At 35.2% G+C, this 15,823-nt stretch overlaps 1 protein-coding gene across 1 annotated transcript; it reads left to right on the top strand.

Moving 5' to 3' along the window:
• Window positions 1–8,543: 8,543 nt before the first annotated feature.
• LOC137738870 (gibberellin 2-beta-dioxygenase 2-like) lies at window positions 8,544–13,483 on the top strand. Its single transcript, XM_068478342.2, has 3 exons — window positions 8,544–9,033; window positions 11,560–11,950; window positions 13,040–13,483. The coding sequence occupies exons 1-3, from the start codon at window positions 8,651–8,653 to the stop codon at window positions 13,343–13,345; spliced, it is 1,080 nt and encodes a 359-aa protein (XP_068334443.2). The 5' UTR covers window positions 8,544–8,650; the 3' UTR covers window positions 13,346–13,483.
• Window positions 13,484–15,823: the final 2,340 nt, after the last annotated feature.

A 15,823-nucleotide genomic window follows, 5' to 3' on the forward strand; every position in this document is an offset into this window, starting at 1 on the left:
AGGCATCGTGTTTCACACAAAGAAGAGGAAGAAAAGCTCTAAAAAAATTAAGATAGATATTCTGTCTATTCACTCTTATTTTATTTTTTTTAAAATTTCATAGGGAGTGGAAACTTGAATAAGTCAACAATCGTCAAAGAAACATATACGCGCAACCATGGCTTAATTTAAGCTCCGAACTCCTTTTGAAAAGTGTTTCTTGAAAAACCCAATTTTAGCCCGAAATTATTAAATAATAATTTTAGTTAAAAAATTTTAAATCATAACACAGAAATTGTTTTTTTTCTTCAACTCTTTTGGTTTAAAATTTTAGCCCAAGATTATTATATAATGATTTTAGCCTAATTTTGTTTTCCATAACTTTTTTGAAAATAAATTTATGTAGATTATCCTAATTTATTTTTATGAACATTTTAATCTAAAAATATTTAAATTCCGATAAGTATTAAAAACCATACAAATACATAGGTATGCATAAAGTTTTAAGTTAAATTTGATTTAAATAATTTTCGTAAATTATTTTAGACGTTAGATTTAACTTGGGGCTGTCAAATCTATTTTTTATCATTATATTTGATCTCATTTGACCATAGTAGTTACATTATAAGTAAAAAATAAAAAAAAATTTGAAATATGATAGTTTGGTAGGTCCAGAATAATTTAAGGTAGGCTTCAATCATGGAAGGATTCTAACCCATAGATATATTTTCTCCCTAAGGTTTATTTTAGCCCAATGGTGGAAGATGGTTTGGGAGGATTTTAAAGCTTATATTTTAAGTTTTATCCTATGTATTGGAGATGTTCTTAGAGAGACAAACAACCGCTACCAGCCTAGCCTCAACCCCTCATTCCTTATCGCACACACATAAGTGTCAACCTTCACTCACCCTCTCTCACTCTCCCATTCACGAGAGGTTCTTGGGTAAGAAAACCGAATTGGGGTTTGGTATTAGAGAGAGTGAAACCAAAGTGAGGTAGTTTTAGTATGACAAAAGGGATGGAATGCATATATATATGGTTTTTTTTTTTTTTTGTCTGGGTCCACATGGATATGTGGTCTAGTTGCCAGACTCTAGATTTTTTTTTCTCATTTATAAAGAAATAATAAAAAAAAGAAATTAGAAAGGCATTCAGTCTCTTTAATTCTGTTTGGGTTAATATTTGAATATTGGGCTTTAGTGAAGGAAAACCCAAGGATGCCAACTAGAAGAGGTGATTTGCCCGAAACCCAGCATCAAGCCCATAAGCAAATTGAAGCCTTTTCGGCCAAGATACAAGCCACGTATCTATAATTAAAATGAAAAATGATGGAGACTAACCTACTACCAGCCAAAGAACACTTTCCAATGGCATTGTTAGTAAAAAGTTGATGACTCACTACCCTCCAAGTGCTTTCGAGCAAGAACAAAAGTTACAGCAGCCAGGCCAAACTGCCTATAAAAGGAAAAAGAGACAATAGGGATAAGGACACTCAACCAATCAAATAAACAAACATACAAACTCTGCTCTCAAGCTAGATTTGCATCCAAAAGCTGAAATCAATTCAGATTCAGTTCTTTTAGTGATAGTTCCTTAGAAAGACAACTCTTGTCTAGTATAAAAGCTCTGCTATCTCCCTTAGTGGTGTAGTATGATTCCCTCATGTAAACATTTTTACCATCCATCCCTTTTTAGCATATAACCCCAGTAAATTCAAAGAGAAGTGACTGCAAGAGGTTCAACCTTGCTAGACAAGGTGAAATCTTGCCCAAGGCTCTTTGCTTGTTTTCTAAATTTGTAGATCTATTGCTTAACGAATTCTCCTATATGTATTCAATTCATTACCACCTGTTTTTCTATTTTAAGAGTCTTATTTACATCTGGATCTGGTTAGCTTAATGGACATGTTTTCATTAAGAGCAATTTGGACCAAACAAATGACTTAAAAGGATCTGGACCCCCTCCATTCGAGCATACAAGATCATGAACTAAAAGTCCTTGTAGCATATCAACAAGCAAGAGCCTCAAGGCCTACATCTAAGGCCTCACAAAGGCACATTTCAGAACTAACTTTGTTCTATTCTTGTAGCATATCAACAAGCAAGAGCCCAACCACACATCCAAAGTGCCAATCCCTTGGGGAGCTGTGCTGAGGTCCAAGGAGCATTCTCCAGAGAAATCTTTGCCCGAACAAATTCATTACAATAATATTATATAAGATTATATTTTTAGACTAGTTTAGTGACATATTATATAACTTGTATAGATTGATCATCAATTAATTGATCATAATAGTGTGACATAGCAAGTCACCCTTCCTCTAATTCCTTCTAGTACTACATAAATGTTATTCGGTACTAGATACCAATTTGAGCAGTTGAGATTTAACTAATAATTCACTCCATACCTTAATGAACTAGGTAATTTAGATTGCACTATATATACACATGCAATCACTGCTCTAGCATTATTCATCTTTTTATTTAAGAAAATACAATATTATAGAATTTAAAATGAAGTAATTCACAACATAGAGAAAACTAGAAACAACAAAATCTTAGAGGTGTTGAAAGATAAGGCGGGCCAAATTGTACGTAAAAGTTTGGTTGTTGAACTTCTATTATAACCTTACTCTCTTCTCGTTCAAAGCAGGTAGAAAGAATTCTCAAAGTTGACTCATGAACTACTGTTGTAACCTACTTTCTTTCCGCTCAGAGCTATTAAAAATCAAATTCTGATAGGTAACCCCCTACTCCAAATCTTAACCAGTTTAAATTACTAATAACAATGTTCAAACAAAACATCTACTTATTTTGGACTCAAGGGTGCTATTGTCAACAATGATGTATTGCAAAAAGCAAATATAGAGGGAGAGAGAGAAACGAATTTTCACTCTTTGTATTTTCTATTTCTCAAAATGTATATAATTACATTCAAATATGGTATTTATAGCTTATACCAATATCAACAATTCTAACTAACTTTATATCCCAACCAATTACAAAAAGACACATGTCATTCAATCTTACACACTAAGCATATTTATCAACCTATCATCCCCCCTCAATCCCATGTGGGGAGCATCCAAGCATGAGATTGGAACAGAAAGAACTGAACTGTGGAGAACATAGGCCCTTTGTCAAAATATCAGCATATTGCTCAGTAGAAGCTACAAACTGTAACTGAATAGAGCGATTTTGAACCCTTTCTCGAACTAAATGACAGTCAATTTCAATATGCTTAGCTTTAGAATGTAGAACATGATTCATAGCAAAAGCCATGGCTGAAATGTTGTCACAATGCAGCAACGATGTATCAACATAAGGACCATGTAAATCTTTGAGTAACTGTTGAATCCATACCACTTCAGCTGTGGTAGTAGCCATTGCCCGATACCCTACCTCTGTAGAAGATCGACTGAAAGTATGTTGCTTTTTGGAACTCCAAGAAACAGGATTTGAACCCAGAAAAACACAAAGCTGGTAGTAGATCGTCTGTCATTGGGATCACCAGCCTAATCTGCATCTGTCTAGGCTCTTAAAGATTATGACCATATGTAAAACACAACCCCAAGTGTATTGAGCCTTTGAGATATCTTAAGATCCTTTTAACTGCAGCAAAATGTTGTTCAAGAGGAGAATGCGTATATTGACAAACCTGATTAACAGAAAAGGCTATATCAGGTCGAGTGAATGTTAAGTATTGCAGAGCACCCACTAGACTTTGATAATATCTTGGATTGGCAATAGGATTGCTGCTATGATTTGAAAGCTTTTGATTATGATGACAGGGAGTATGACATGGCTTACAATCAAGCACATTAGCTTTTTGTATAATCTCCTTAATGTACTTGGTTTGATGAACAAACAACCCTTGTGACTGATACTCAATTTGCAGTCCAAGGAAGAAGTGTAATAGACCTAATTCCTTCATATCAAACTCCTGAGTGAGTTGAGCAATCACATATTGAACCAAACTGTCACAACTTCCTGTGAGTATGATGTCATCAACATAAAGAAGAAGGACAACCACTTCAGTACCAACAAACTTGGCAAAGAGAAAAGAATCTGCATATGATGACTTGAATCCCAAAGAAAATAAAAACTTTGTGAACCTCTCATTCCATGCCCAAGGGGCTTGTTTGAGACCATATAGAGATCTTTCTAACTTACACACATAGTCTGGATGTATTGGATCCTGAAAACCTTATGGTTGTGACATAGAAACCTCTTCTTCAATAAAACCATGAAGAAAGGCATTTTTAACATCCAATTGCTTAAGTTTCCATCCATTTGTAGCAGCTAGAGATAAGACTAACCTCACAGTAGTAGGTTTCACAACTGGACTAAAAGTCTCATAGTAATCCAACCCAGCCTCATGAGAAAACCCTTTGGCAACCAATCTAGCTTTGTATCTAGCTACAGAGCCATTAAAGTTCTTTTTAATCTTGTAAATCCACTTACAGCCTGCAAGATTTTTGTTTGGGGGAAGAGGAACAAGTGACCAAGTATGTTGTTGAACCAAAGCTTGCATTTCTTCTTTCATTGCATCTTGCCAGTGCATAAACTTAGAAGCGGCTGAAAAAGTTTTAGGCTTTGTAAAAGAATGATCATCAGCAATAGTGACTAAAAAAACTTTCTTCTTTACAATACTTGATTTTGATCTAGTTTGCATAGAATATGTATTGAGTGTAGAGACTGGCACAAATTGTAGAGTATCAACTTGAAAAGAAATAACATTAGGATCTGTATTACTGAGACACTGTAACTGAGTAGATGCATTGGAACTGAATGGAGTTTGGGGAGAAACAAGGCCACAAGTGTTATCTGTTGATGCAGAAATGGACTAAGTAACAATAGGAGTTGACTGTCCAGAGGGCAATAATGTTGACACTTGAGGCAGTGGTTGAGGAATAACCAAGGAATGTGTAAAGGTATTGGGATGCACCATAGGTTTAAATGCATGTGAGGTGAATAAAGCAGCACTTTTGGAAAGAGAAGAGGATAATTGTGAACCAAGAAAACTATATTCATCAAATATAACATGTTGAGACACAATGAGTTTATTTGATTGGAGAGAAAAATAGATATACCCCTTGTACTATAAAGCATACCCCAAAAAAATACATGATGTAGTTTTGGGATCTAATTTATTGCTCCTATATGGTTTCATGGAAGGATAACAAGCACACCTAAAAACTCTCAAGTGATCTAATTTAGGAGGGGATTTAAACAGGAGGTCAAATGGAGATTGCATGTGAAGAACAGAAGTAAGCATCCTATTGATTAGATATGAAGCAGTGGCACAAGCATGGAAGCAAAAATGAGAAGGTAGAGATGCTTTTTGAAGGAGGGTAATAGTAGTTTCCAACAGATGCCTGTTTTTCCTCTTGGCTAACCTATTTTGTTCTGGGGTGTATGGACAAGACATTTGATGAACAATACCCTTATCTCTAAGAAAGGCTTTAAAAGCTAAACCCACATATTCACCTCCACCATCACTTTGGAGTATTTTGACATGAGTACTAAATTGAGTTTGAACATAAGCAACAAACTGAGCAAAGACATATAAAATTGCAGCTTTATTGATAATAGGGAAAACCCGTGTATATTTTGTACATTCATCAACAAATGACACATAATACCTAAACCCTTCTAAAGATGTTACTGGAGCAGGACCCTATACATCAGAGTGGATGACTTCAAAAGGAGAAATTGATTTTGAAGCACTACTAGGGAATGGTAATTTGGAAAATTTTCCTTGTAAGCAAGGGATACAAGTAGTGGAGTCTTTATTGTAGGAAACAGAAATGGAGGAATTCCTAAGTGCTGCAGTAGTAATAGCATTTATAGGATGCCTTAGCCAACAATGCCATAGTTCAAAGGGCACCTTTTGACCCAAAAAAATAGTTGGAGTAGGACTTCTTAATCGCGAAGACTTGAGAACTGGAATTGGGTAGATAGCATTGTTACTCAGTCTTTGGTATAACACTTTCCATGTGACCTTGTCCTGTATACTGATGGAATACTCATCAACAATACATCGACATGTGTTATCTTTACACAATTGATACATAGATAACAAATCTTGAGACAATTGAGGGACATGTAATACTAAATTAAGGTGAAAAATATGTGATTGGGTAGGAAATGAAGTGTTGTCAATATGAGCAATACTCAAACCTTTACCACTAGCACTAATGACTGTCTCACGGGATGGATAAGGAGTTGCAGCTTGAAGATTAGTGATGTCAGTAATCATATGGTTGGTGGCACATGAATCAAGCAGCCAAAACTTTTGTTGATGTGCATTAACAGCTAAGTTTGCCCTGGCTGGTATAGCAACTGGTTGAGAAGGCTGAAATTGTGGAGCTTGCTGAAATTGAGGATGTCTAGTAGAGTAATAGCTAGGTGAATTCCCAAAAGAAGAAAGATACTGTGAAGAAGAACCAGCCATAGGAAATTGTTGATAACTAATAGCATTTCTGTCAAAACATGTAGCTGCAGTGTGTCCTTTTCTGTGACAAATCTGACAACCATTATGAAAACAGTTAAGAGCTGAATGACCTTTCTTGTCACAAATTTGACAAATTTGTAATGGGTTGTAAGCTGAACCAGGGTGTGATGGAACAGAAGGAACATTCTTAAGCATATTAGCACCATACTGACATTGCTGGGAAGGCTGATGACTAGAGTAAAACTTTTTACCCTTTCCTTTAGACCTGAAATTATTACCTTGGAAGTTGTTAAAGGAACCAGAGGTCAACAATGATGTATTGCAGAAAGCAAATGTAGAGAGAGAGAGAGAAAAAGTTTTTTGGGTAAAGTACAAAAAACAACCTCAACTATTGGTGTCACGACACTTTCATACCTCATTTTTTAAAATTGACAATGTCATACCTCATCTTTAGAATTTGTGCCAATGTTATACCTTCCGTTAACTTGGCCGTTTATTTCTCAGTTAAATACTGATGTGGCTTGATTCGGGACCCATTTTTTTATTAAAAATATTATTAAAACTAAAAAAAAATCATTTAATATTTTTTAAATATTAAAATAAAAATATTAAAATAAAAAAAATAAAAAAAAAAACCCTCAGGTCCATTCATCCCTCCCCCTTCTCTCTTTTCCCCATTTTCCTGCAACCCAGAAAGAAGAGAAGGAGGAAGAAGAAGAGGAAGAAGAAGAAGAAGAGGAAAAAAAAAAAATACCCAAACCAAACCCAGTTCGTCCCCCCTCCCCCCGCCACAAACCCAACCCCTTGCAACCCAGAAAGAATGAGGAGGAAGAAGAAGAAAAAAAAAAGAAAAAAAAGAAAAAAAAACCCCAACCCAACCCGAAGGAGGAAGAAGAAGAAGAAGAAGGAAAAAAAAAAAAAAAAAAGGAAACCCAGTTCGTCCTCCCTCCCCCCCCCCCCCACCCAACCTGAAGAAGAAAAACAAGAAAAGAGAGAAGAAAAAAAAAAACCCAGTTTGTCCGTTCCCCCCGCACTCACCCTCTTCCCTCCACACCCATTCCCCCCCCCCCCCCATTTTCTCCGCACCCAGGTTCTCAACCTTCGAAATCGGCCTGGCGAAGGTTTCTCGATTCCACCTCAACAGGATCTAGGTTTTTTTCTGGGTTTTTTTATTTTATTTTATTTGGGTTGCAGGTAGTGGGTGCGAGGTTGGGTACAGAGGGTGGGTGCGAAGGTGGGGAGTTTAGGTGCAGAGAGTGGGTGGAGGGAGAAGAGGGGGTGGGAAGCGGGGAAAACAAATTGGCTTTTCTTTTTTTTTTTTTTTTTTTTTTCCTCTTCTTTTTTCTGGGTTGCAGTTGCAGGAAGGGGGGAAAAGATGAAGATTGGGAGAAGAGAGAGAAGGGGGGGGAAGGGGACGAACTGATGTTGGTTTTTTATTTTTTTTAATTTAATTTAATTTAATTTTTTTAACTTTTCTTTATTATTTTAATATTTAAAAATATAAATGATTTTTTTTTTAGTTTTTAATAATTTTTTTAATAAAAAATGGGTCTCGGATCAAGCTACATCAACATTTAAGTGAGAAATTCACGTCTAACTAACGGAAGGTATAACATTGACACAAATTCGTACGATGAGGTATGACATTGTCAAATTTAAAAGATGAGGTATGAAAGTGTCGTGACACCAATAGTTGAGGTAATTTTTTGTAATTTACCCAAGTTTTTTACTATAGAGAGAAACAAATTTTCACTCTTTGTATTTTCTATTTCTCAAAATGTATATAATTACATTCCAATATGGTATGTATAGCTTATACCACTATCAACAATTCTAACTAACTCTATACCCCAACCAATTATAACAAGACATGTCATTCAATCTCACACACTAAGCATATCTATCAACCTATCAACCTATCAGCCATGCCATATGTACAAATTCACACGGTTTCGATTATTAACCATCAGCTAAACCCCCCTCTCCTCTCCTAACATAAAAGACTAATAATTGACTCCCTCTCTTTCTCTCTCTCTCTCTCTCTCTCTCTCTTCCTCTCTTCTTTTCTTCTTATATATATATAGGAGCACCAGCTCAACCTTGATCGCACCTCCAAAGTACAACGTTCAAAGTCGAATTCCCCTTCTTATCCTGGATCTTACTCCTTTTTTCTCAGATTATTAATATTCCTTCAATCCCACAAAGAGAAACAAGAATGGTGGTATCATCTCCTTCAACAATAAGAAGCAAGAAAACCATGGCAATAGGAATTCCCACAATCGATCTATCAAATTACAATAGGTCAAAGCTATCAGAACAAATTGTTGAAGCCTGTGAAGAATATGGTTTCTTTAAGGTGGTCAACCATGGTATCCCAAAAGAGGTCATTGAGACAATGGAAACACAAGGGTCTGATTTTTTTGCCAAGCCAACAATGGAGAAGCAACAAGCTGGCCCGGCTTGTCCTTTTGGCTATGGCTGCAAAAACATTGGCTGCAAAGGCGACACTGGAGAGCTTGAGTACCTTCTTCTTCAAACCAATTGTCAGTCCATTTCTGAGAGATCCAATGATATTTCCAACGACCCTACGAAATTCAGGTAATATATTGCGTTCATGATTTTCTAATTATAGAGTATGCATGCTACATATTTCGTAGACATTATATATGTCCGAGAAGTAATCATATAATTAAGGGAATAAGAAGGGATATGGCTTCTGTTTCTTCATAGAAGCTTCGTTGTTCATGGTAATAAGTTTATGGCGTGTTTGAATTTATTTCTTTGGTTTGAATTGTTTTATGTCATTGTAGTAAGATGTTGTCAAATGTATATAACTCTGAATTCATGAAACTTGTCATAGAAAGAGGATTGCTTTACGGATGTAAGGTGGAAAAGATTGTTTGGTGTTAATCCTTAGTATCTAGAAAACGACATGTTTCCTTGTTGGAAAAAGAAAGGATTAAAATAGCAAACGATGTATTTTATAAGTAATTAACTAATACATTTTTAATACAATGCTTACCTTGTTAGTTGTTAGAATAATAATTTATTGTTATTATATTAGAATCTTAGTGAATTAGTGCGAGAGTTTTTGTTTCATCACGGACATGCCTAAGTCATAAAAATTAATAAACTTTCGAATTGGTTGGAGGGAACTCTTTTATGATAAACAAGCCCCAAAATATAATGTTTATATTGCTACATTAATTGTGAATCAATGATATCAATAATTCCCATTTAGATTATTGAAAATATGATAGATTAAGTTTTGACTAACTATACAATCATTGATTCCAACTGCCGTGGTTCCTGCATAAAGTATACAATGATTGAGTATCTTCTCCTAATAGCTTTAAGATTTAACAATGAATATCCAGGGTTAATTACCGTAAGAAAATTGATTGAGGCTAATACTACATGATGAGATTTTAGGATGGAAAGCAATTGGGTCGGTGGTCTCCAGGTTTTCTTGTTTCAAATAAAACCCATCTAAAAGTAGCAAAGAGGCAGATAAGGAGCTTAGCTTTATAACTGTCAGCCAGTGTTTGCAATATGTATGGCATTGGCATTATGCTTTTTTGTCAATAATTTAATGTTAATCCTTCCGGAGCGGACTTGGGCAGTTGGAAAGTTTTACCTCAATTACATGATCTTAAATATATCATCATTTTATTGTCATTTCTGTAACATTTTCTATCAGTAGTACTTCTCTTCTCCATACATTTTTGGGAGTGGGGTCACCAAATAGTACTGAATGCTTGCTGATCTACGAATCGGGCACGTGATGTACTGATGTAAGTTTGACATGACTGCTTGGAGTTTGACATGACTGCTTGGATCGACCTTATATATATATATATATATATATATATATATATATATATATATGTATATATTCATTCTTGCATGAACTGATTTTAATTTATTGGTATGGATCATATGAGTAAAATGAAACCACATTAAACCAGGCATCGAGTTCCATTGAGTACAAAGAGAAGGACACTTTACACACACACACAGGCTTTTTAAGAGAAAGGAATCTCATTTTTCAAAAAAAAAATAAGAACACCATCTTGACCATTAGATTTGACTTTAATTAAATTATATGACTGAGATTAAATCACAGGCCACATAATGTCAACCACATGATTTCATTAAAGTCAAATCTAACAGTTAAGAGAATGTCCCTATTTTAAAAAAAAAATGGAGATCCCTTCCCTTATATATAGAGAACTGTTATTAGCGTTCCAAAAATCTTATTCTACACTCCTCACAAATATATTTTTCTTTCTAATTATAGAAAGTTTAAAGTATAGAATAAGAATTTTAGAGTGTTAATAATATAGGGAATTGTTATTAGCATTCTAAAAATCTCATTCTACACTCCTCATAAATGTATTTTTCTTTCTAAATATAGAAAGTTTAAAGTATAGAATAAGAATTTTAGAGTACTAATAACAATTTTCTATATATATACACAGAGATACACACACATAAGCAGGCTTGGCATTGGGCTACATTTTCAATTGTGGGACTCCCACTTTTGGCGGCAGCTAGGGCCAGATCGTTATTTGTTTGAAAAAGTGAGCCAATTAACAACCGTAATCATGAATATATATAGCTAGAAGTGTAGGTCAACAAATTAAAAATAGATAAAAGATAATTGTTAACTTAATACCACCAGGATTAGTTAACAAGTTTTATGAGGATGAATTGTGTTGGTACAAATGGATATATAGTACCAAACAATAACTAGTAAATGGAGAGAGTCAAAGAAAAGTTGAGTTGCATAAGCATCCTTTTTTCCTATACTAAATTTGGACATGCATTGAGATGATTTTTCTTACCAAACGCTTACTTTAATTTTGGGTTATATGCTAGTATATAATATACATGAGCGAGTGAATAAGTAAATTCTACAATGCATGGACAGTCACTCATAGCTCAAAGAGTAACAGTCGCCAAATAATTGTCATATTTCCTGAAGTGATCAATCGGTGAATATTGCTTTTATACTATAATGATCTAACAGTCACTCACTCACACGATAACTATTTACTATTTAGTGGTGGTTATTCATTGACTATCTAACTAACATGATCAATATTCTTTCAATTAATCCAGCTGTGCAGTGAATGATTACATAGAAGCAGTTAAAGAATTGGCATGTGAGATTCTTGATCTGGTGGCCGAGGGACTATGGGTTTCAGACAAGTCTGTGTTCAGCAGGTTCATCAGAGACGTCCAGAGCGACTCAATTCTTAGGATTAATCACTATCCTCCGGTCAAGGACTGGGACACAGCAACTAAACAGCATCCTTTCACTAACAACAACAACAACAACAATAATAATTATAATAAGATTGGATTTGGAGAGCATTCTGACCCTCAAATCTTGACAATCTTTAGATCCAACAACGTGGGGGGCCTTCAGATTTTTCTACGTGATGGCTTGTGGGTTCCCGTCGCTCCCGACCCCAATCAATTCTTTGTAATGGTTGGTGATGCCTTACAGGTCAGTAACATCATCATTCATTTTGGATCAACCGTAAATTTACGAAGTATTATAAATTTTTTATCACTAGAAAAGTTTGAACTAGTTATATGATTTGATAAGTTATATTTGTTTATCAAAATTAAAATAAAAGTAAAACCCCTCTGTCTCTCTCCCTCTTTTCTCACTCTAGAACCAATCAAGTTGGGGGTACTCTACATAACAAGAGGAAAAAGCCAATCAATTGTAAATCTCAACGACCTGTTTCCTTGTCCGGCAAGTAATTTCAAAGTTACATTTTGGGAAAAATATGTGGAAGTGATCTCCCTGCATGTGGCAAGCTGAGTGACAATAGTATCTTTCGGTTACAACATAATCTCTTCTATGATCCAAGTTCTTTATTTTGGTGTTGCCAACAGTAAATTCATTTCTTAGAACAGACTAATTGAATTAAAATGATCCAAATAGTAAAATGCTAATTTCACAAATAAAAAAAAATATTAAAAAAAAGAAAGTTCAACATACCTACAAAGTAGGTAGTTAAACTCCCACCATGTTTTCTTCTAATTTTAACCAACATATGCCTACACACTTTGTGTGTGAACATTTTTATTTTGTTTTAAAAAGGGCGGGGGGGGGGGGGGGGGGGGAGGGAGAGAGGAGAGAGAGGCCTCAAAAGTAGGGTAGGGAGAGAGACTTTTATTTTTTATTTTTTAAATCAGATATGCCACTTATTATAGTCTAGTGATATTCCTCTTCACTAGTAAGTGAGAGGTCTTAAGTTCGGTTCTCGCTAAAGACGAATTTGAACCACATTATTGCTAGCCCATTGTGAGGCTAATCCCACTCATTTTCCTTAGTGTAGATAAATAATATCGATTGTTAAAAAAAAAAAAGATATGTTGGCATTATTTGTGGGTGAGGCTTAAAAAAAGTGTAAATTTAGGTTGTGCAAAATTACTTTACTATCCTTGATTTTATTTTGTGATAGAAGATTACTTGTCTTTTCAATCTCTTATGGTTGACAAAGAGAGTTTTGTTAATATGTAGTTCATATGACATTTTTTTTGGAACGCATTAAATATAATTTCATTTTTTATTTATTTGCAGGCTTTAACGAATGGGAGGTTAGTGAGCGTGAGACATAGGGCACTGGCAAACTCAGTGGTGAAGCCAAGGATGTCGATGGTGTACTTTGGGGCACCACCACTCAATGCATGGATGTCTCCTCTGCCGGAGATGGTGTCGCCGGAGAAGCCCAGCCTCTACAAGCCCTTCACATGGGGTGAGTACAAGAAAGCTGCGTACACTACACGATTGGGAGATTCACGTCTAGACCTTTTCAAGATTAATAACCACATGTGCAAGTGCAACGATCAAATTCCATGTCCATGCTTGGACAATCTTGTAAAATAGAATATATGATTTTACATCTTACAAAAATTGATTACTAGGTAGATAAAAGTCTATATATGTACTCATATGAGGCGGAAGGAATTTCTATTTTTTTTTTATAAAAATGGGAATTACTTGTGGGGTCCACACCACATCAAATTTTAACGATCCGAACCGTCTATTTTTTTTAAGTTGCACCTCATAGATCATTTTTACAAAATATTAGCCAAATTGGAATTATTGGAGGCATCTGATTGAGTTTAAAGAAATTGACAAACATGTTCTCAGAAAAACATTGAAATTTTATAGTGATAATTAAATAGGCAAATAATTTTAGATTGAATTGAATTTTTGTAAGGATGATCTATAAACCGAGACTTACAAAATAGAAAGTTTGGATTGTTGAAGTTCAATGTGGAGTGGGTCCTAAAACTAATCCCCACTCAAATAAAATAGAGATCCCTTCCCTTAAAGGGCTTGTCTATTCATAATTAAGGTGCGTATATATATGTATGGCTAGCCGCTAACATGCTAGGTCAAAATTGTAGTTGAAAATATTGGAGGTTGAGCGTATGGATCGGGAATTTTTGCTCTGGGATTTTAAGCATTTTCCCATTAATTTGTGTCTAGTTGCATGTGGATTTATTTGAATATATGTATAACAAGTACAGCCAAATATCGTAATGTCTGTTGTTTTCTATTGGGCTTTCAGTGTTTGATTTGATTTTGGTGTGTGTGAGGAATGAACAAAAATAATGAAGGTATATTCAGAGTGCGTCGGATACAAGGCTGTGCAAAAATGCAGCAACCATATAATTCGTTTATATATGAGATGGATTGTAGGGTTTTGGTATATTACCAACTCACAATCGTATCTTTAATTGAGCTAGATGACGAACTAGTATTATGTTTTTCACCTAACCATTTTCTAGATCAAATTCTACCCTTTCATTGAGGTTTTAAGTGATTTAATCTAGATTGTACACTTGATACTTGATTACAAAGCTAAAAACTTTCAAACAGAAAATTAGTTAGTTATGCCTTAAAGGAACTTCTTCTTCCCGAGCTTGCAACTTCACTTGCTTCTGCTTCAAACCATTTCGTGAGCCTTCAATTCCAAAAACCAGAATCAATTTAGGTTCCAACACTCCTTCTAACTTGGTTTTAGTTGTCACCCTGAGCAAACCCCTTTGATAAGCGACTCTGTTTTTTGGAAGTGCCTTAGTGAAATATCTACAATTTACTCTTCTGTTTTGAAGCAGTATAGTTTGATGATATTCTCTTGTAATGCTTTCCTGATAAAATGATATCTCTTCTTGATGTGCTTAGCCTTCTGATGAAATACTGGGTTCTTGGTCATGGAAATTGCTCATGTGTTGTCACACAAAAGAGGTGTGGCATCCACTTGCAATTCTCCAAAGACTTGAGTATGAATCTCATCCAAATGGCTTGAGTTGTTGCTTTCGAGGCACTCACATGCTTGACCTAATGGCACAGTCATCAGGTAAACTGTACAGGCAAACATTTTGTGCAACGAGGGGTCCCTCATGCTAACTTTTTTGTAATTAAATTTTTTTTATAAACTCTTGTTATAATAAATAATTTTTTTTAATTCTAAAATTTGAAAAACAATTATTATTACAAAATTGGAAAAATATTATTTACAACCCAAAAAAATTTGTTCGTACAATTATATTACCAAAAACTAAATAAAAAATATAAACTACTGTGTTGGGGGTGTTGTGATTGCTCGAGCGGCTCATGGGATGGCTCTTGGGGGATCCTGGAATGGCTTGGGAAATGGCTGCAAAAGCTTGGCTAGGGGCTCGAGAATTCTAATGCCAGAAGCTAACAAGGACTAACTAAGGCATTGACATACATGTGCACGAATTCCATTTCGCGCACAAGCTCCATCTCTACCTGGTAAAGTTTGGAATCAATCTCAGTCGATGGAGTAGAGCTGGGTGAAGAAGAAGAAGACCCGACTTCCCGAACCCGACACACTCATAGGTCGTGAACTTCCTTGCCCTTCTTTTGGCCAACTTTGTTCATCAGCAACTAGAGAAGTTGGCGCTGGAGGTGTCAGCTGCTCCATAGGCACGTCCAGTTGCTGCAGAGAGATGTTGGCGAGGTACTCATCCTTCTTCTACGTCATAAAAGCCTACCAAAAAAAAACAAGGGAAACAAAGTAGAATTATCAATTATAATTTAAACCTTATTTATTGTAATGAAATTTGTAATTAAAAAAATATAAATGAACGATTACATAAATTTCGTTCACAACCTCATGCCATAATTAGTGTGCGTCCCCCCCCCCCCGCCCCCAAAACCGCCCACCGTTCCTCGATTTGGTAAGATAGGGGTTGAGAACCGGATTGGTGAAGGTACAAATTATTCTCTCGGTTATCTTTATTTGCCGTCAATTTTTCTGTCCATTAAATAAATATTAATTTAACTTGACTAAAATATATAATAATTGAACAAAAATTAAAAGGAATT

The sequence above is a fragment of the Pyrus communis genome, chromosome 9, assembly GCF_041283825.1.
Source record: "Pyrus communis isolate YQ-2024b chromosome 9, ASM4128382v1, whole genome shotgun sequence".
In the NCBI taxonomy this organism is placed as follows: Eukaryota; Viridiplantae; Streptophyta; class Magnoliopsida; order Rosales; family Rosaceae; genus Pyrus; species Pyrus communis.